The sequence below is a fragment of the Echiichthys vipera genome, assembly GCF_963691815.1.
Source record: "Echiichthys vipera genome assembly, chromosome: 19".
NCBI lineage: Eukaryota > Metazoa > Chordata > Actinopteri > Perciformes > Trachinidae > Echiichthys > Echiichthys vipera.
In genome coordinates this window covers 19,329,599-19,349,715 of record NC_139844.1, presented here as the reverse complement: position 1 = coordinate 19,349,715, position 20,117 = coordinate 19,329,599, and the positions used below count along the sequence as shown (strand labels likewise).

Sequence of the window (20,117 nt, the reverse complement as noted above, 5' to 3'; positions counted from 1 at the left end):
ATCTTTTTCCCACAACATCGTTTGTGTAGCAGAATTTGAAAGTAACAGATGGTCACTCTAGTTACTGAACACTCTTAAGATCCTCACAGTAGGCTTTAGCTTTTCGGTCTCAACTTGATTTCCCTTCCTCACCTCCCATATCTCTCTGCACCCTTCCTTTCAGGTTGAAATAGAAGACGTGCAGAATGAGGAGAAAAGATACGCCCTCTTTCTGGAGCTGCTGGAAGCTGCACAAAAGTGGGAAGACTTTCAGCTGCTCACGCTCCTCCTACAAGCGTGGCCACCCATGATGAACAAGGAAGTGTAAGCCAAATGTCTTTTTTTTCCCCCTCATTGCTCTGTGATGCTTTCAAGCGTGTTTTCGCAAATGTGTGTGCATGCGAGTTTGCGGTGCGCGCGTGACAGTCGTTGTGCCACTCACCTGGAGCATGACACGGAGGGAGCCTCATATTCGCCAAAAAAGCACCTTAAATCGGCAACGTGGGAGCATTTTGGATTTTAAAAATGACCACCGAGTTGTTGTGGAAGATGGATACCCAATTTTGCATTTCTGCATTTTATTTGCAGGACCAAGGGACTGCTTGTGTGTCATTTTCCTTCCATAGTGTCAAAGATTAAATTCCCTGATTTAATAACTGTGAAAACATGAAACCTCTAACAATAATCGTGATATTAAAATCTCATCCCTGATTACAGATTGTCACAGGTACAGTGTTACAGACTCTCTTCCTATCCTTCTATCTTAATTGTCTCTTATTAACCTCTTCTCTATGTGCATTGGTGCCATCTCAGCATCTTCATTAAATTCAGCTTTAAAGTGAAAATGTAAATCTGGTGCTTATAAAACTAGTTGCTTAGGGATAGTGAGTGTGTTTTAACGTTTAACAGTCACTATGAACAGGGTTTCATACTTCAGCATATTTCTTAACAAACTCAGGGACACATGACGACATTGACATTTTAATAGGCAATGTGTTCCCATTTTACTGAGAGCGGGAATGGAGAATAGTGCCTCCAATGATTCAGGTCCACATTTCACACATAGACTAGCTAGAAAATGAAAACAGGCGTCTTTACAAATCTTCAGGCTCTGGGCTTCTTGCACCAGCTGGCATCTTATGAGCCTCAGCAAGGGCTGGCTGCATTATCGATGATTGCCTAATGATGTGATTGCTCTTCTCCTTCTCCTTTATTCTTGATTAAGAGTGAGTGGTACTCTGAAGCCCGCTGAGACAATACAGGGCTATGCTTTCGGGAGTTTATCCTTCCAGCTCATTCAGAGCAGAAAGTGTTTCAAACTGTTTTGATCAGACTGTTTAAAGTACGATTCTTCTCCAGTAGAAACTCACAAGGACAAGCACAGAGCTGTTTATAGGTGTATTAGAGTGTGTGTGTGTGTGTGTGTGTGTGTGTGTGTGTGTGTGTGTGTGTGTGTGTGTGTGTGTGTGTGTGTGTGTGTGTGTGTGTGTGTGTGTGTGTGTGTGTGTGTGTGTGTGTGTGTGTGTGTGTGTGTGTGTGTGTGTGTGTGTGTGTGTGTGTGTGTGTGTGTGTGTGTGTGTGTGTGTGTGTGTGTGTGTGTGTGTGTGTGTGTGTGTGTGTGTGTGTGTGTTCTGGTGACTTTGTTTGTTTGTTGGTGAGCAACATTTTTACTCATTACTTAGAAACATCATTACAGTACTGCTGCATCACTTTCAAGGGCAACACAACCTGCCTGATGGGATACTGCACTTTCAGTTTTCACGCTATACTATATTTTGTCTGTCCATATGATCACCGTGTCAGATTAGGAGATCATGGTCCTGCCGTGACTTCACTAAAGGTGGTCAGGGCATGTCCAACAACTGGCATGTCCAACAACTGGCAAAACATTCTGACATGCTAGTGTTTTTTTCGGGGCCTTGCAAAGTGCCTCAAGCCCCTCTTTCACTTAGTACAGGGTTCCCGAGAAGCCACAAGAACTTACTGTATCTCAAAAACTGTGAGAACACAAATGTCTGAATCAGTTAGACTCGACACTGAACAGACTATGTGTGTGAAGAAGAGTGATTTACACAAAGGCAGCAACAAAAAATGAGAGATCCAGGAACTCTAAAATTGTCAGACGAATTGAAGGAATGGCAAGAGACTCAGTTGTTTATGACCAAATTACTAACTACGTGACTGTGGTGTTTTCCGCATCATGTCCTGCCTCCTGCATGCTCTACCCAGGCGCCACCTCTCACCTAAACCAAATGGAGCCTTTCCAGTAAGTGAGAACACACCTGACACTGACAGTCTCCTGTTGTGTGCTATAGTACGTGTGTGAAAGGTACTGTAACTTCAGGATTCAATAGACGTTGTATTTAATTAATTATAATTAAATATGTAATTAAAAATATGAAAATAAGGGGCTTAATGTTGTTTTTTTTTGGGGGGGGGGGGGGGGGGGCAGTGTAACAAATTAGGAGGGAATGTGACGTTTTTTGTAATGGACAGTAGAGTTGCAATTGACTTTGTCCTAAGTCAGTGTCTTTTCAGCTGAGAAGCAGTAAGAGAGATGGGATTAGGTGCGGACGACACAGCTGCTTCCAGTTCACCCACAGATTTCACTGACTTCATAAGTGCAGAACAGCTGAAGTCAAACCATCACTGCTGGGAAAGTCGGTTATAATCATTTCTTTTAACTGCAGGCTGAGCTGCTGGGCTGCATTTCAGATTTAAAATGCAAACATAAGTACAAACTCAGCTTCTGATTATGGATTTTGTTTTTGCTCGTCTCTTTAGTTGTCCTCATTTACATCGCTCAAGTTAATTTGCTGCAACACACTACGCTGTAATGTGCCTCTTAGAAAGCCTAGAAGCTTGAAATTTAGGTCTGATCCGTGTTTAGTGTGCATTTTATGTACAATGGCTGCTGTATCGAGGAGTCATAATTTGGGACACAAAACTCAGAATAACTTAACCTTCAAATGGCTCATTTGAGATGTTACATTAAGACTTGAGGGCGGGCGATACACACGGTTAAGCTTAACTATTAGTCTGACTCAGCATTTAATCCTGGTTGGGATAGAAGTGTGTTTACTGTCAGTGTCTGTAGAGTGGAAATTTGTTTCAGTGAGACTACAGGAGGCTGCTTCGGGAGCTGTATTGAATTGAATCTAAAAAGCTTATCCTTTAGTCTGTCCGCATAAACTGAGTCATGATTCAAAGCACGAATGGAAGGCTGGCTGTGACTCACACTGCGCCCTGTGACAGACTTGGCGAGCACACAGACACTCATAGTCGCATGCAGCAGAGCCTACCCCCGATAAAGCACAGGAAGCAGCAGTGTGCCAAACAGTACAAGTGGACTCTTGTTTGCTCCCATGGCCGCATCATCCGAAGGTAAAGCAGCCTGTCAGGACAAGAGAAGCCCGGTGGCTGGATGGAGAGCTGCCTTTTATGCTGACGGTCACACTCGGGAGCCTTTGCTCTCCTCCCTGCTGTCTCTCCCTTTTCACCTCTTACTTTCTGTTCTCTTTGGCTCATTTGCAAGCTCTTTGTGTCACACACACCATCTTCTTGAGTCACACACATATAACAGGGTATCCTTCCTCTAACAAGCTTTCTTAAAGGCACACTTCAGCAGCCCTAATCTGACATCAGGGTTCAACCACTTAAAAAAAAAAAAAAATCTCATCATGTAACTGAGGATTTATCAGCATGTTACCATCTACCCTCTATCATGTGAAAACACCCGGAGTGAAACAAAGCACACGTTCATATCAGATTCCTCTTCTCATCTCCACTCTCCTCCTTTTCCTTCACTGTGTGTTCAATATTTAATGTGCTGCTCGTCATTTTCATCACATACGTAACTTTCAGCAGCGCCGGCATATCGATGCCAATTTTCTAGCAACTAAAAAACACATCCCCGCCTTTAGGGTGGTGCTTTGCTGCTTGTCTCTGATAGATGAGGGACAGAGCTATGCAAACTAAGGTTTAAGGCTTAATGCAGATATAAAAAGGTCTTGGCTCTATAGATAGATAGATAGATAGATAGATAGATAGATAAAATTAATAATTTCAACAAGATCCATCCTTCAACCAAGATCTAATTAAGAGATAATGAGTTGTTCTGTGGTTCCCATATGTTGTTTTTTTTTTTTTTCTTCCTATGACTGATATTAATGAAAATCCATGAAGGTCGTCTTGCCTGGCATTTTCTGGCTTTGGAGGGAGCTAATCGGTTACTCTGGAGGCATTCGCAAAGGTCTTGAAGACCTCATAAAGGAGCGTGTCAACAAAGTGACGGCTGTCAGTGCCGGCGGTTGGTCCCCTGATGTTTACAGAGAGAGAGAAAGCGCAGCGTGTAGGTGTTTAATATTAACCGCAGGAGTAAAGTGGTCAAACATCTTTCTTCCTCACTTACGTGTCAACGTCAGAATTCATTAGATCATCTGCAAACCCCTTGATGATTCTGTCGGCGCTCATGTCAGCCCTGTGATTTGATGCTGTTGTTCTTATGCGGCGGTTGTGTTTATATTATTCATAATAACACAATAGTCAGCTGCTGTGACCCAATCATTGTCTAGCAGGATTACCGTCTGGTGACATAGGACTGCAGAGTATCGTTCAAATAACATTGCAGTCATTTTACGTGTTCTGATATTGTTCTACCATATGCTGTATGTCCCTTCCTGCTTCTGTTTTCCTGAACACACTCATCAATACAACACGTGTGTGTACTTCACATGCCTGTTCTTGTATTCACCAGTCTATGTCCCTCTCTCATATGTATGTTCGCCACTGCTACCCACAAACATTCACATTCACAGGTCTGTCTTGCTCTCTGTCTCCAGGGCAGAGTCGGAGCGTAACCCCTGGGTGGTGCTGACCACGGCCCTGCTGACCCGTTGCCAGGTGTCAGAGGTCAAATTAGACCTGGGTCAGCAGGTTGTCACCATGGTGCGATCGCTCTATAACACCAAACACAAGCTTCCTGTGCAGGTAAACATCAAACAACCCCTCGGATAAGAGTTTATGACCACTTGTGTCTTCTTTTGTAATGTAAAAGTATGTGATTGAAAAGTAGATTGAATTTAAATATGTGCACTTTAAGTACAGTTTTTTAAGGAACTTGTACCTCAGTACTTTAGTTTTATGCCCATTTCTACTTTTACTCTACTACATTTTAGGGCGGACTACTCTTTTGGTCCACTGAATTTATCAGACAGTTATAGCTTGTAATTATTTTACAGTTTAACATTTAGTTGACACGAAGTTAGAGATTAAACTACTTATAAGAATATAAGCAGGTTTGAACTCAGTGTAACCTTACTGCAGTGCCACCATTGTATCCCATATATTAATACAGAAACCTGAAGCTATTAAGATTGTAACCCACAGCAACATGTTAGCGTCAGCTCAGTGCTTTTTTGCAATGTACAATAAGCGCTCACCGCTCTTTGATATGTGAATGCCCCTAATGATATTCATGCCCTACTGAGCTCCATGGAAGTGGTAAGCCTAATGCCATTCCGTATGTCTAGCGCCAGCTGACTGTGATATTAGTTTAGCGCTAATGCTATTCAGTGTGAATAGGCTAGTGTCTGCCTGGCTGTCTAATATTAGTGTGGGAAGAGGGGTGGGAGGTGTCGAAGGAGGCCTTTTACTCTGTTCTGAACAGCTTTAATTTGAATCTGCTGGAATGAAACCGCCAGAGCACGGGGGAGTCAGATTGCATTGTGATATCCATATATTACTGGATAGGACTGCAACAGGACTGTGTGTGTGTTTTTGTGTGTAGAGCTTTTTAAAAGTATTATGTGCCTGTGTGTCTGTACAGTATATGCACATCGATTAACCTTCACCGTTCCTCGCCTACTCTCTTCTCTCTGTCTCCTACCCTCCCCTTTTGTCCTCCCTTACTCTTATTTTACTCTTGTCTTCTGATTACCTCTCTCTGTTTTCATCCCGTTTTTTTACCTTTATCTCTCCCCTTCCTCTTTTCACCCATTCATTCATACATCAATCCATTCATCTATCCACTCCCTCTGCCTTTCACCCCCCCCCCCCCCCTCCCTTCCTCTCCAGTGTATCAGACACATAGCCACCCTGCTGCTTCAAAACCAGCTGAGTCTCCAGCAGCCTGCACTCAAACTGATGGCTGAGAGTGGTGATGAGCAACTGCTGAAGCTGACTCTGGATCAGATCAACAGCATGACCTCAGTAAGTGACGTCGCAATAATCACGCACATAGACCACCGTTTGAATGCAGATATCGCAGACGTTTTTTTTTTTTTTTTCAAATAATCAGTTAATTATTTAGTCTCTAGAACTTGAAACAACTATGAAAAAAACACTAAACAGCTCAAGGTAAAAGTCTTTAGATTTCTTTACCGGATCAACCAACAGGAAAAATCTAAATGTTTTCAGTTTACAGTGAGATAAAAAACTGCAAAAAGCAGCGAAAGCTCACATTTGAGAGGCCGGAACTAGAAAAGAACGTGGCTTTTATTTTTCTTGATTAAATTAACAGATCATTAATTTATGATGGAACTGATAATCAATTCCTTCATCAATTAATGATCTGTTAATTGAATAATGCAGGGGTTCCCAACCATAGACTGCCTATAAAGATTGACGGCTTGGCAGCAAAAGTGAAGCAAAAACATCTGAATCGCCCAACTGGTGGCTGGCTGCAGTATAAGTCATAAATCCTGTCCCGTACATATTAGCAGGTGGAACATGGGTCAAATATATATCAATATATATACATCAAATAAATTGTTCCCAAATGGTCTGTGTCATTTTAGGCAGTTTTGATCACGCTGATGTATGTTTGAGTGTTAATGTTTCTGATAAGTTTGGTTTTAATTGGTTATTTGATTCTATAAAAATGTGGTGAAACGCCACGATTGACTCTCTATTGGTCAAGATCACAGTGTCACAATGTTGTAAGAGCCTCAATGACTGAACATTACAAAAGTATGGAACATAATAAAAAAGGTGATGTCACGTCTATCTATAGCCAGACAAAAATTATAAACCTTCTACAGTACACTGTCGTAAGATAAGAATAAACTTCTCCAAAAAGAATCTCCACATTCAAATAAGACTGTCCTCTGGTTGTGGGAACCAAGAATCAGATAAGGGAGTAATAGTTTAAAACTGTGTGGGCTGCTCTCCACTGTTTCCTGATCAGATAAGCAATTGTCACAAAGTAGGCCTCTCAGACCCAGCAGACCCTCTCTTTGTTTCTGGATCAGATAAGAGAAAGCCACTCGATTAAGTGACAGAGCCCCTATTAAATGAAACGTTAAAGCTCCTATATCGTTACACCTGGGCAAAATGCCGCTTTTTTATCCCAAAGAGAGGAGTGAGCAGGGGGTAGAGGGATGCGGGGTTGTTCAAGGGGAAGTGTGTGATTGAGATGCGGGAAGAGGAAATCAAATAGAAGGGGAATGGGTGTTTAGAGGGGGAAAATACGATGAGAAGGGAAATTGCAAAGAGAGCAAATGTATGAACATGTCAAGTGAGAAAGACAGAGAAAAGGGGGTAGAGAGGAGAAAGCAGGGTGCACAGCCTGACTGAAAAGGGGATGGTACGAGAGAAAAGACAAGGATAAATCAGGGAGAGTTAGAGGGGGGACGTATGACTAGAGCGAGACAGGTTGTGTGTCACACTGCTTTGGGAAATAATCTTGCCTCTGCCTCCTAAGAGCCAAACGAACAGGGGCAGGTTTGGGAGCAGCACAGAACAGTGTTCATCTGAAGATAACATCAACAGAGACAGAGAGAAATTGTCCTACATCTAATACATCTGATAATGTGTTAGCTTGCTCACTGTGGAGCCGCTTGCATGTGGGTGTGTATTTGTCTGTGTGCCTGTGTTCTTCTCGTCTCTTTCTCTTGTGTTTGTGCGTAAGTATTTCTGTTCTTCTGTTTGCCAAAGTGTATTTGTACCTTGTAAATTTTAATTAATTAGTTTTCAAGTACAGTGTGTCTCATTGACTAAAGGCTAAACAGTTCTTAAGGATCTGTTCAAACAAATCTAAATATAAAGCAGCTCTTGCTATGTGTGTGTGTTTGTCTTTAATTTGCTTATCTCAAGAACTGTTCATCGGATCTACTTGACACTTGGAGTATTGCTGGGGACCCTGGGGAGTTCAGTGTCAAATTTGGTGCAATTTAGCCAGATGGTGGCGCTATTACAACAAACTATATATTTTGGCCTGTAACTTTCGAACCATAAGTCTCAGAAACAAGTCTTTCTTTCCACCTGGATTCTGTGAGTCAGGCAGAATCCATCCAGTTTACGTCCAGATTTTGAATTGTGTCCAAATTGGGGTTTTTTTTTCACTACACCTACAAACTTTAAGCAATCTTCACAGAATTTGGTGAACGGCGTGCCAACCAGATCAGCCCCGGGAGACTAGATGAATGAACTGACGATATCTACTTAAAGCAGTATTTTGCCGTCGGCTAGCTAGCAATTTGTCCGCATTATCAAGCAGGCTAACATATAAAACCATTATATATTTCAGCCTAAATCTCAGCACTGGGGGTCTCATCCCGGGACGCACAAAACGTCACATCCGTCCCCGATCCTCTACACAGAAGTGAGTCCACAGGCTGTTATAGGCAACCGAGAAAGTGACTGACTTTTTAAGTTGTGTAACATCGAGTACACCCTTTGCCAATAAAAAAACAATTATTACCTGTAAAACGTCAAAGACAGGACCTTTTAATGATGGAAAAAATTGTGATAAGCAATGCGCCTATGCAACCTTTTCTTCCCCGATATCAATTGTGAAACCACGCACCAATCTTAAACTTTATCAGACTGTACTGGAATTAGAAGTTACCAAAACAATACACTTTTAAATCATTTATCTTAGCTTAGCTTGGTCTATCAGGGATTCAGGTGAGTGTACTGTGGAAGCTTAACTGTTACTTAATTGTTGTTAATTAATTTCTTTTGTCACAGTTTGTTTTACTCCAGCACACCAGACAAAATGAATTTATCTTGGAAAACCATTTGAAAGGTTTCGGTATCACTCTTCATTTATTTCCCTGTCGTTTCATGTCTACATTAACAAGCCTGAGGTTGATTTTGGCTGCAGTACATCACGTATTTATCAACTGCAAACTACAAAACAAGCACAAGCACTCTTGATTAAATACATGAAAGTGACATGCCACTGAGTGATTGACGGGCCTTATCTTCAGTTCCTCAACCGGTGTGTGTTCCCTGGCGCTCTGCTCTGTATCTGATGTCACAGATTACTGTGCACATTGTTTGCCCCAGTATCAACAATTTTGTTTTTTCTCATAAGAGAGATGGCCCTGGACCACACACACACACACACACACACACACAAACACAAAAGATTCTGAAGATTAGTTTTTTAATTACAACGGTGTAATAGAAAAGCACTTGACACAAGAAGTAAATGAGAAAAAGTAATTTATTTGGCAATGTATGACACATTGGTTTATTTTGCTTCATACAGAGTACAGGAGGAGGGAGGAAAGAAAGGAGTGGGAGTAGAGTATATGACATGAAAGAAGTAGTGGAAAGAGCAGGTAATAAAGAAGAGGTTGTGCTGTTCTCAGTGATGTAGGAAACAAAACAGTGCAGTAGGGCAGGCTTTTATTTCTTTTCACTGGAAGCAGAAACATTCTCTTCGCCTCTTGCTTTCTTTCTTTCTTTCTTTAGAATGGGGGGGGGGGGGTCACTGCTCTTAATATTAAAGTAGCATAGGACTTTATTTTGAAGAACTGCTAGAACGCAACTCACAGACACAACGATGCCTCTGGTAAAGTAGGGGGCAATGCGCAAAAGCAATGGTTGCGACCTGGACCTGGAAAGAAGAAGCGATGTTGAGACTGCACTTCAATAGATGAAATAAACACATCAAAAGATATGTTATGGGGCGGCCGGTGGCACAGTGGTTAGAGCAGTCGCACCATGTAAAGAGGCGGAAGGTCCTCGAGGCAGCGGCCGCGGGTTCGACTGCGACCTGCAGCCCTTTGCTGCATGTCTCCCTCTCTCTCACCCCAAAAGATACAGCTGCAAATTAGAGCGAGAACAATAAGGTGGAATTGTATTAAGCCCAGTTCAGACCAAAGATTTGAGACGAGACAAAAAGCCAGCAGCTGGTTTTAGATCAGGCATGTCACCGGTTTCAACAGCCGAATAGCTCGTAGCAAAGTCAGGTACAAACTGTCCACTGGTCGAAAAAAACCCAACCCAATCATGTTTGCTGTACACTACCCGATATCCCTCCAAAATAAATAAATGAATAAATCAGTGTCTCTCTGACTACACTCTTGCTATGTCTTGGTAAACCAACGTAGCTCTCCAAACAATCACATACACCTTTTTCATCTGCCCAGTGAAGTGAAGACAAGGTGTGTGTGTGTTTGTGATTGGGTGATTATGTGTCTAATTGCTTGTTTAAGTAGCTTGTTTACAGCTCTTGTGCCATATTGAACCTGTTAATCTAGCTGTGTTTGCTCGCAACTAAGGGCGTTGATCCGTGATTTGCTCACTGTATGTTCGCGTGTTTGTGCATGCTCATGTGCATCACAGCCCCCTTTTATTTTTGTTTTTGTTTTGGCTTCACAGCCCCTTCTTCTGTCACTTTCGATCATGTCGCGCTGTAAGCAAGGACTGTTTGGTGTTGTGTATCTGTGCACGCTCAGTTTGGCGTACCGCTAAAGCCTGGGGACAGCTAGGATGGAGGGATGGGAAGCAGAGCCTCCGGAAGAAGAAGGAGGAAAGAATATAGTTGTGTGTTGTCTGGCATTCCAAAGAAGCTTTATGATTTAAATGATGAAAAAAGGCTTGGCCATGCATTATGTATTAGACATTGTACAGTGTGTGTACAGTAATTCCAATTAAGCGCTCAAGCGGGTTTACCCCAGGGAGAGAGGGGGCGGAGACGGGCGTACACAGGAAGTGAGAGACATGCCGAATAAGAATAGAAAAGAATGGTGTTAGAAATTGACCAGACCAACCAGGCAACATTTAGCGGCCATTAAAGACAAGCGGGAAAGACAACCTCAGCTGTCTTTCGCAGGGCGAGACAGCAAGAAATAATAAGGTAATAACAAGAGCGAGAGGGGGTTGGACATCTTGTGGCTACAGTTTGATGTGTCGGTTCTCTTGTCTTGTCCCGCTGAGTGTTTGTTCATTCACTCATGGCACGCCAGCTGCATGAACAAGCACACACACACACACAGAGGAGACAGAAGATGCCTCTTGTTTTCGCTTCACTGAAGAGACAGTGTTGTTTGAACCTTTAGAGAAGATTTGGAGGGGCTTTTAACCTGACACACAGACACAAACACATACACACACACACACCCATACCGTAAAAATACATACACCGCAGGACAGGTTTTCAATTTCTCCAAGCTGTTGACCTTTGAGGAATAAAGAAAGGCATGATAGATGTATTCCCTTCTCAGTCAGATTCTATTTGAGATGTTTGTAAAGGCGATGCCTGGAAAGAGCGGGGGTGGGGGGTTGGGGAGGGGGACTCAAAGAGAAAGAAGGGTGAGGAAGGGTGTATCACAGCAGGGGGAGGGATGGTTACGCAGGTTTGTAAGTGTAGACTGGATTCTTGTAGTTGACTCAGAGGATGGTGTATCTGACAGCTGAACTTCTGTTGCACTTTGGCTGCAAATGTAGTATTTAAATCACGATGTGACTGAAACACATTTTTAATGAATTAGCCAACCTTCAACTCTTCATATATGTAAAACTAACTATTAAAGGAATCATGTGGGAAATATGTTTTTTTGCTTCCTACCTGAGAGAAGAGTAATACCACTTATGTGACTATGTAACGGGTACCAGGAGGGAGGGCCATATATAGAGAACGACCTGTAAACACGGGATAAAAAGACAGATTGAGACAGGAAATGATGCTACTTTATCTCAGGTGTTCTTCTTCTCTGTCTTACTGACACGGTTACTCTCAACATCTCCCCTTAGTGGTCTAACCTGCTATACATTATCGAATAGGGTAAATGCCTCAGAGGACCAAGTTAAAATAAAATAGCTAGATACAAATTGAGACAAAACATTTGTGCGTCATATTTATTTATTATTATAATAATAAGTTAATTTGGTATGGCACCTTTCACAGAAATACAATTCATAAAGTGCTTTACCGAAACAAGGTTACAGATAAGATCATAAAAACGCAAGTAAGATCAAATCATAAAAAGAGATACACGAGAACAAGCACTAGACATACTGAGAGGATCGATAGCCCAGTTAAAAAAATGTACACTAAATATGAAGTTGAAACGGTTAGCCTAGCTTAGCAGCTAGCCTGGCTCTGATAAAGCCACAAGTGATTGTTTTTAATCTTCGGTTTTTGTACAGATCAAAAAAATAAGAGTATATGTGAGCTTTAGAGGTGCTGGTAAACGAACGTTGTTACCTTTAGACAGCTGTTTTTCTTCGCTTCCAGTGTGTTTTTTTCCGAGACAAGCTAATTGTCTCCTGGCTGTATTGTTGCTGCCAATGTAACGACTGGATATAAGAGCGGTTTTGATCTTCTCGGCTTACTCTCTGCAAAAAAGCAAATAAGCAATTTTCATAGAAATGTGGAAATTTGCAGAATGATAATTTGATACGTTCACATCATATCGTCATAATGTGATTCCACTGAAAGTTGATGAATCCAGATTTCAAATATATCACCCATCCCTACCATGCTTTCATGACATTTCCCAGTATTAAGAAGTATAAATTAGGTATTAAATTATAAGTATTGTTCTAGAGTTTCTACATTTCTCAGTAGCTGCCGGGGGAATGGCTGTAATTGCAGCTTTGGTGAAGAATATAAGGGAAGGATTCAGTATACTATGCACAGGTAGTGAGCATTTCAACTTGGTCATTACACTCAGTGGTCTACCGTATACTGAATGAATGAATGAGTTTATTTATTTCGGTATATATTAAGCTTATAAACCGAAGGGTGTATGTTGAAGCCAGGGCTTATATACCCCTGCCCCTTTTACCTTAAAAATCAATACAACAGGATCAGATCACAGACATTTGAAACTAATCACTACTCTTAAATTTATGTGCACAGTGCATAACCCAAAATAGTACAAAAACATTAAACTTCATTTTCCATACTGGAATGGGAAATTATGTCGAATTTATAATATTTTCAGGACAATTACTCCAGATGTTTACCCCTTTAACAGAAAGAGAGTGTTTTTTTTGTTTTTTTTACAGTAGTTCAAGTCTTTGGTTTCTCAAATCATAGCTGCAAGCCTTCATTTTAAACAGATTCTGTATATGTTGAGGAAGAAGTTTATTTTCGCTTTGTACGTGGTTTGTATTGTAATGTAATCAACTAAGTCCGTGAATTTCAAAATGTTCAAGCGGAAAGGTTTATTACTGATGATTCTTATGTATAAAATAGAATTTGTAATTGTTCTGTATGCGTTTCCCCAAACCTCAATACAATATGTCATATATGGGGCAATTAATGAATAGTATAAAGTGATTAGTGAGTGTTGAGAGAGAAAAGCTTGGGCTTTAAAGAGAATTACAATGGATTTAGACATTTTGGATTTGTATACTGCATACTTACAGTGCTGTAGGTGCGAACGCTGGACCAACCGCAGTCCCTGAAATGTGACAGAGCTGTTCATGCTGTTAAAAAAAGGACATAAAGTTATCTGCCTCGCTCTGATATCAAGATTCCCCTCCATCCCTCCATCTCTCTGCTGCTCCTTCACATCTATTTTCAGCTCGACTGTCAATCCATCTGACTCTGAGACTCAAATCTGCTGTCTCTCTTGACACCGTCAAACAGTAATAGCCCGGGAGGTGTACGTGTGTGTCTGTGTGTGTCAGCGTGCAAAGAGGGCCAGGCCTGCACTCGAATGATGCTCTGCGCCTTTCTCTTTCCCATAATGGACCAGAAAGTGCAGGAAAGACTGAATTTCTGTATCTCAATAAGTAGTGCATATATAGTGTCGGTTTAGAGTATGTATACAGTATATATCTCTCCCTTAATAAGTTGTAGCACAAGACTGAATCTCTGTCCCCTTAATCCGGACATGTCCCAGCCCAAACCCACTTTTTGTGATGTTTGTGTTGTTACATTCTAAACCGGTCTCCTCTTCCATCTGGTCGAGTTTTCAGACCAGCGGCCTCCATGTACAGTATGTGCCGTGCGAAGCCCTGTGTATTCTGTAGATGCGAGCTCTCATTACAGCAAAACACCACAGAAGGTGATTTCAGTGATTAGCTTGCCTTCAGGTCAAATCAAGTCAAAGCAGATCATGTATTTGTAAGGCCTTTAATCATGCTAACAGCTTCAAAGGACACCCCAAGGGCAAATTTAATAACATATTTAGTAGAAAAAAGTATTGAAGAATAATTCCGGTTCATTACATTTTTTATTTAATTTGTGGCCATGCTAGATGTGTGGCTCAAGGGATGGCAAAGTGTGTTGTGCAACCTCTTCTGTTCAGGATGAAATATCTCAACAGCTGTTGGATAATTAGAGAAGGTAAACACGTATGGTATGGTAAATGTTATATCTGCTTTATCTATATGCATAAGATAGGATTCACCAAGTAAGAGGCTTAGAACATGGGCCAAAGTAAAGAGAATAAGGTGCTTGTCAAATACATTTTTCCCAAAAAATATGTTCCTGTCACTTAAGGTGGTTCTTATCACATTGATTTCAGATACGTTTTGGTTCCAGTTAGTTATTTGATGCTTTAAAACAGGGTGAAACATCTTGATTGGCAGCTGTGGTTGACTCACGATTGGGTCTGGCGGTGTATGGGCGGGACCTCAATAATGCAGCTCCAAGCCTGATTGTTACTGTGCCTCCTGATGATGTCACCAGCTCAAAATGGCGGCACCTGTATCCGGGATAGTATGGCCCCGTGGTTTTTTTCATTTTACAGTAGAAGGAAGTGGAGATGTGTCGTGCATCTTTTATACATTCTGTGGTTTTACCTCTAAAAAATGTGGTTAAGATAATCCGGCTACACACCTCTTCTCTTGTTTACAGCTTCTCATCAGATGACCGTTTTGTCACTGCATTCCCAGATTTCAGGAAATACTGTGTTGAGTAGGGGCATGAGGGCCAAAACTTTGAAAAATAAGACCCAAGTTTTAGAAACTGTAATCCTTCAGTCCTTTATCTGCAAAGTTTGAAATTGTCTTTGTGAGATAAAGAGCTTCAAAATAGGTCAATGTTCACTGCAACTCCAGAAATCCCATGTAGAACATTTGTTCTGGGCCTCTGTTGAGGCTCCAAAATCAAAAGTTTGAAGTGTTAAGTTGTTTTGAAGTGCCCCTTGGTTCTAGTGTGCTTTCAGCCCTTGGAAACAGTTGGTGCACTTAAAAATGTATGCATCTGATGCTTTCAGTGCACGTCTGCCTTTCTCCTTCTTCTCTACAGCTCGCTCTTTTCGTCTTTCTCCGTCTTACATTTTTCACACCCGGGAAGTCCTCCACTGTCTCTCGTCTTCTCCTTTCCGGTAATCTTCATTATAGCCAGATGACCTCCTGATCCACCTCGGTCTCAAGATTCAAAAATGTCTCCATCCTCCCTCCCACGGCTTGTCATGATTCATCTGGTCTCATCTCTCAATGGAAGGGAGAAATTAAATTATTAGTCATGCATGGCATACTGTTTCTCTATAAGCGTTATATGTCAGCCCCCTTCTCCCTTTGGTTCCAAAGCAACCATGAACGTCTATTGTATTTAAATGGTAAATCACATCCAGAAAACTTTTACAGAAACTATGAATCTTGGGGAACAGTGAAAGTGAAGTTATTTTTTTTTGCAAAAAATGATCAGAAATTCCACGAAGGGATAGAGTCATTGTCTGTGACAACAGTTGAATGTCTCTCAACTCAGTTGTGATCTGTTCAGGTTTGCTAATATCGATTGTCACGGTTCAAGTGATCCTTTTTTTTTAAACACTTTCAAGGAGAGAAAAATGGAGCAAGGCTGGCAGGATGAGATTTTAGAGGTGAGGGAGAAAAAAAAATCATCCGTCTCTGCTCCCCCTCTCTACTACAGAGGAGAAGACATGAGCTCCACATTTATAATTGATCTGCCTCAGCTCCAGAAATACCCTGACAGGAACTCGCCGCTGTCTGCGTGTGTGCACGCGCACTTTATGCGTGTATAGTTTTGAAAGTGCAAGCTTAATAATAGAGCCAGCAAACAGGTGAGAGGATGCAGAGGAGATGAGCTGAGTCACAGAGAGATGGCCTTCCCACCCTGGCACTCAGCCTCGCTTCGGCATGGCCTGTAAGCCACTCACAGCAGCCCCAGCGGCATTTAGCGGTTCGAAATTAGCATGCAATTCATTGATGTAAAGAGGCGGAAGATGGGATTAAAACATTACGTAAAGGTTTGTTTATGGCTGTGAAAACATGTGTTCAGAATTGTTTTTGTAACTGAGAATGTTCCCCTCAAAGAGGCAAAGAACTGCAGAACTCTCTGTGTGTGTGTGTGTGTGTGTGTGTGTGTGTGTGTGTGTGTGTGTGTGTGTGTGTGTGTGTGTGTGTGTGTGTGTGTGTGTGTGTGTGTGTGTGTGTGTGTGTGTGTGTGTGTGTGTGTGTGTGTGTGTGTGTGTGTGTGTGTGTGTGTGTGTGTGTGTGTGTGTGTGTGTGTGTGTGTGTGTGTGTGTGTGTGTGTGTGTGTGTGTGTGTGTGTGTGTGCGCGCGCGCCACAGGGTCAACACAGGATTTGACCCAACACTCTGACCTCATCAGGTTTCCTCAAGCGTGTAACATTGTAATCACACAGATTCTGGAAATACTGCTGGTGCAGCAGGAAGCTACAATCCGTTGTTGCGTCAGACCGCCGTGTCTGCTAAATCTCCAAATTCACCAGACACTTTTAGTGTTTTATCAGTGGGAGTTTATAATAGTGGGTTACCTTGCAAATTTCTGGTGGTTACTCCTGGTATGTATTCACAGGAATGGGGAAAAAAACAAGGAAAATCAGTTTCTCCTGGAGCAATGTGTTTACATTTTCTCCATCCTCTCTTTTTTCCCTCCAGGAGACAGCTTCCTCCTGCGACGCTGAACTCCTCTCATTGCTGCTGGACGCAGGGCTCCTGGTGGGCTGCGTCTCCTCAGCCCTGTACCCCCTGCTAAGCTCCCACATGCTGTCCCAACAGCAGGAGGGAGGCTGGGACGTGGAGAAAGCGGCTGCCGAGCTGCTGGCGGCGGGCCACGGGCCCGAGGCGGGCTCCCTGCTGCTGGCTCACCGCGGAACCCACCAGGCTCAGTTCACCTTCAACTCTGCCTTGGCCGTTCTCAAGAAATGGCTCTGAGGAACAAGGTTTAGGGAGGAAGAGTGGGAATGTGTTGAAGAGGAAAGGAATAAGATTGAATTGAATCTGAAGTAATTGGGTTCACAAGTGAAGAAACATCAACAGCAGCTGCGGTGTCTGCCTGCAAGGTATGAGACTGTACACCTTTTAATGCTGAAACATCTGCTCAATTAGAAACACGCGTACATACACACAACCTCTCCGTCTCTCCGTCATGAATGAATGTTCAGACTGAGGGCTGATCAAAAAGCGCACTTCCTGCTCGCATTTATTTGTGTGTGTGTGTGTCCTATTGTGTGATATAGTAATTGAGCAGTAGCCGGGAAGCAGTGGGTGGATATTAGCCTATTGTTCCGTGACAGGTTTGCCTCTTTGACGTCCCACCGTTAAACACCCTGCCTCTGCTCCAATGTTTTCCCCCTAATAATGTCTAATTAATTCCTTCTAAACAAATTAGCCCAGCAGCTGCCCCGCGCTGTGTTTGTGTGTATTTGCAGATGCACGAGTATGATCTACGCGCGCCGATACCCCGGCGATATCATATAGAGCTAATGATGATGAGAAATAAGCCTGTATGCTGTCAGCATGGTTTGTTTCTCTTTATAAAATACAAGTTTCCATTCTGTCCCTCCTTTCACTTCTTAAATAAAGAAAAATCTAATGACAATGACTTTGTTGTTTTCCATTTCTTTTTTTAATAATAGTGTGTTGATGAAAAAGGGCAAAATTGGGTAACATTTAATAGCCACCTTTGGGGTGTTATTCTGTTTCCGTTTGAAAGAAACTATTTTTCAAAGTCAGCCTTTCATTGAGTTTTACTTTCTTTTATTTAATGTTTTTTTTATAAAGATTTTCATTCCATTTCACATTGAATGCGCTCAAAACATTTGCATTATAATTACAGCATTTTCTCATTGTTCCGAGATAATTACAGGCCTCTTACCCAAACATCCAGCGTGCATTTTTGCCTGTAAGAATCCCAAAATAAACCAGAAACCCTGATCTCAGTGCTACGATTAAAACACTCTTTGTTACTTGCGGATCTAGCTTAGCAGAAAGAACAGTTTTGATTGCTCTCCTTCTTCCTCCGTCCACGGGGCTCTATTTTATTGTTCTTTGTTTTTAACTTTGTTCAGCACCTTGTAACCTGGTATTGAAAGGCGCTCTGTAAATGAAGTTACTAAATAAACTTTCTTACTCTTTTTCTTTTGGTGGCAGTTTCCACAGTTACTCAGGTTGTTCCAACATCTGCCATTTACGCTACCAGGGATTAGCTACTGGAAGCTATCTAGTTGAATTTCCTCTTAGCAAAATGTTCTCAGATACATGTAAGCAGTGATGCAATGTAACATTATGTCTAGGGCTTTTTTTGTGAAAGGTACGACTGGAAGTAGTGAAGCTGTGATGTGCTGCCGTTGACAATGTGGAAGGCAAAAAAGGGTTTGCCTGACCCTCTGTTATGTTATAACCTTCATAAGTAAAGGTGCAACTCGGACGCTCTCCTCTTTCTTTGTGCCGTGTAGTCGTCTTTTTCATGCTGACAGAATTGCACGCTGAAAGCAACTCTTATAGGAAACCATTCTACTTCATAATACGTTAAAACAAAAAGCATTTTAGTAAAGTTCTTTCAATGGTCAGCAAATAGGACTCCATAGGGGTTTTGCTTACTGTGCCTCCACCAAAAGCATTTCCAACTCATTTCCTACTAATAATTGCAAACAAGCAAAATATTCTTCTGAGCAGTTAGCTGCAGGGCAGAGAATGGGGGGTGGGAAATCAAAGTGTCTAATTTATCTTGTTTGTCAAAGCATTAGAAGTGTGATTTTTCTTTTTTATTTAGACTGCGGTGGTGCTGACTGCAGGTCCTCAGAGTAGTGTGTGCTCTTAAAAATAAAGCTGCCCTGTCAAAGTAAAACGTCTCTTTAATGAACATTGGGAGGGAATGAAAGGTTTGGATGGTGATTAGGAAACAGACATCACATTATCCGAAACCAGAATAATCTTGGTTGTTGTTTTAAATTTTTTCAGAACATTAACTTTTTGGCGCTTATTAATTCATACATGTTTAATATAATGGAGCAATACTTAAAACGACTGAAAGCTTGGTATCAGTTCTTTCTGTCTACCATTAAATATTTAATTAAATTTTTTTTCATAACCTCTGTCTGAATATATTCACCCTGCGTCTGAAACATGCCATTTTAGCGCCTGTCTCTTTAAGCCTCCCTCCTGAAAGAGCCCAGTCTGCTCTGATTGGTCAGCGTTTCCATGTCTTCTGCACCTGTGTCCTCAGGGTCTCTACACCTTCATTCAGCCAGCCCGCTTCAGACCAGTTACACAAAAAACAGAGAAAATCTCTCAAAGGCAATTACCAAAATGTCTCTAACTTTGAGAGAAAATGTGTTCATGAGTAAAACGCGTCACTCGTAGAAAGAAAAACGTTTCAGGGCCTTCGAGATAAGAAGTCAGGTTGTCAGGGGCTTTAAAAACACTGCACTAATCTGCAGAGTTTTCGAGTTAATTACTGAGATGCAGCTTGTTGAAAACCAGCTGTAACTATTCTTAGTGGCTACCTTATGGAATTGTGACACTATTTAAATTTGTTCAGGCAGTAATAAGCAGATGATGCTTCCATATTTACTTGTTAACTTTCTCCTGCTGTTTTTAATCCCTTCATTTAACGGGTAAACTTCAGAATGATTTCAGCATGGCTTTTCAGTAAAGACTCTGCTTTTTCCGCTGCACCCAAAGACTAAATATAACTTAATTTCTTTTAATTCCCTCATGGTTATGTTTTTCTAC

General features: G+C 41.7%; 1 protein-coding gene across 2 annotated transcripts in view; it reads left to right on the top strand.

The window, feature by feature from the left end:
• Positions 1-17,940, top strand: part of nbas (NBAS subunit of NRZ tethering complex) — a 160,437-nt gene extending 142,497 nt beyond the window's left edge. The window contains exons 50-53 of one of the 2 annotated variants that reach the window (XM_083933595.1): positions 164-303; positions 4,821-4,968; positions 6,055-6,189; positions 17,040-17,940. In XM_083933595.1, coding sequence (XP_083789721.1) covers positions 164-303; positions 4,821-4,968; positions 6,055-6,189; positions 17,040-17,315 — 699 coding nt within the window. In that variant the 3' untranslated portion in view covers positions 17,316-17,940. Of the gene's footprint in view, positions 1-163; positions 304-4,820; positions 4,969-6,054; positions 6,190-17,039 lie in introns of those variants that run through there. The other variant, XM_083933596.1, reaches the window with a different exon arrangement.
• The last annotated feature ends 2,177 nt before the right edge of the window (positions 17,941-20,117 follow it).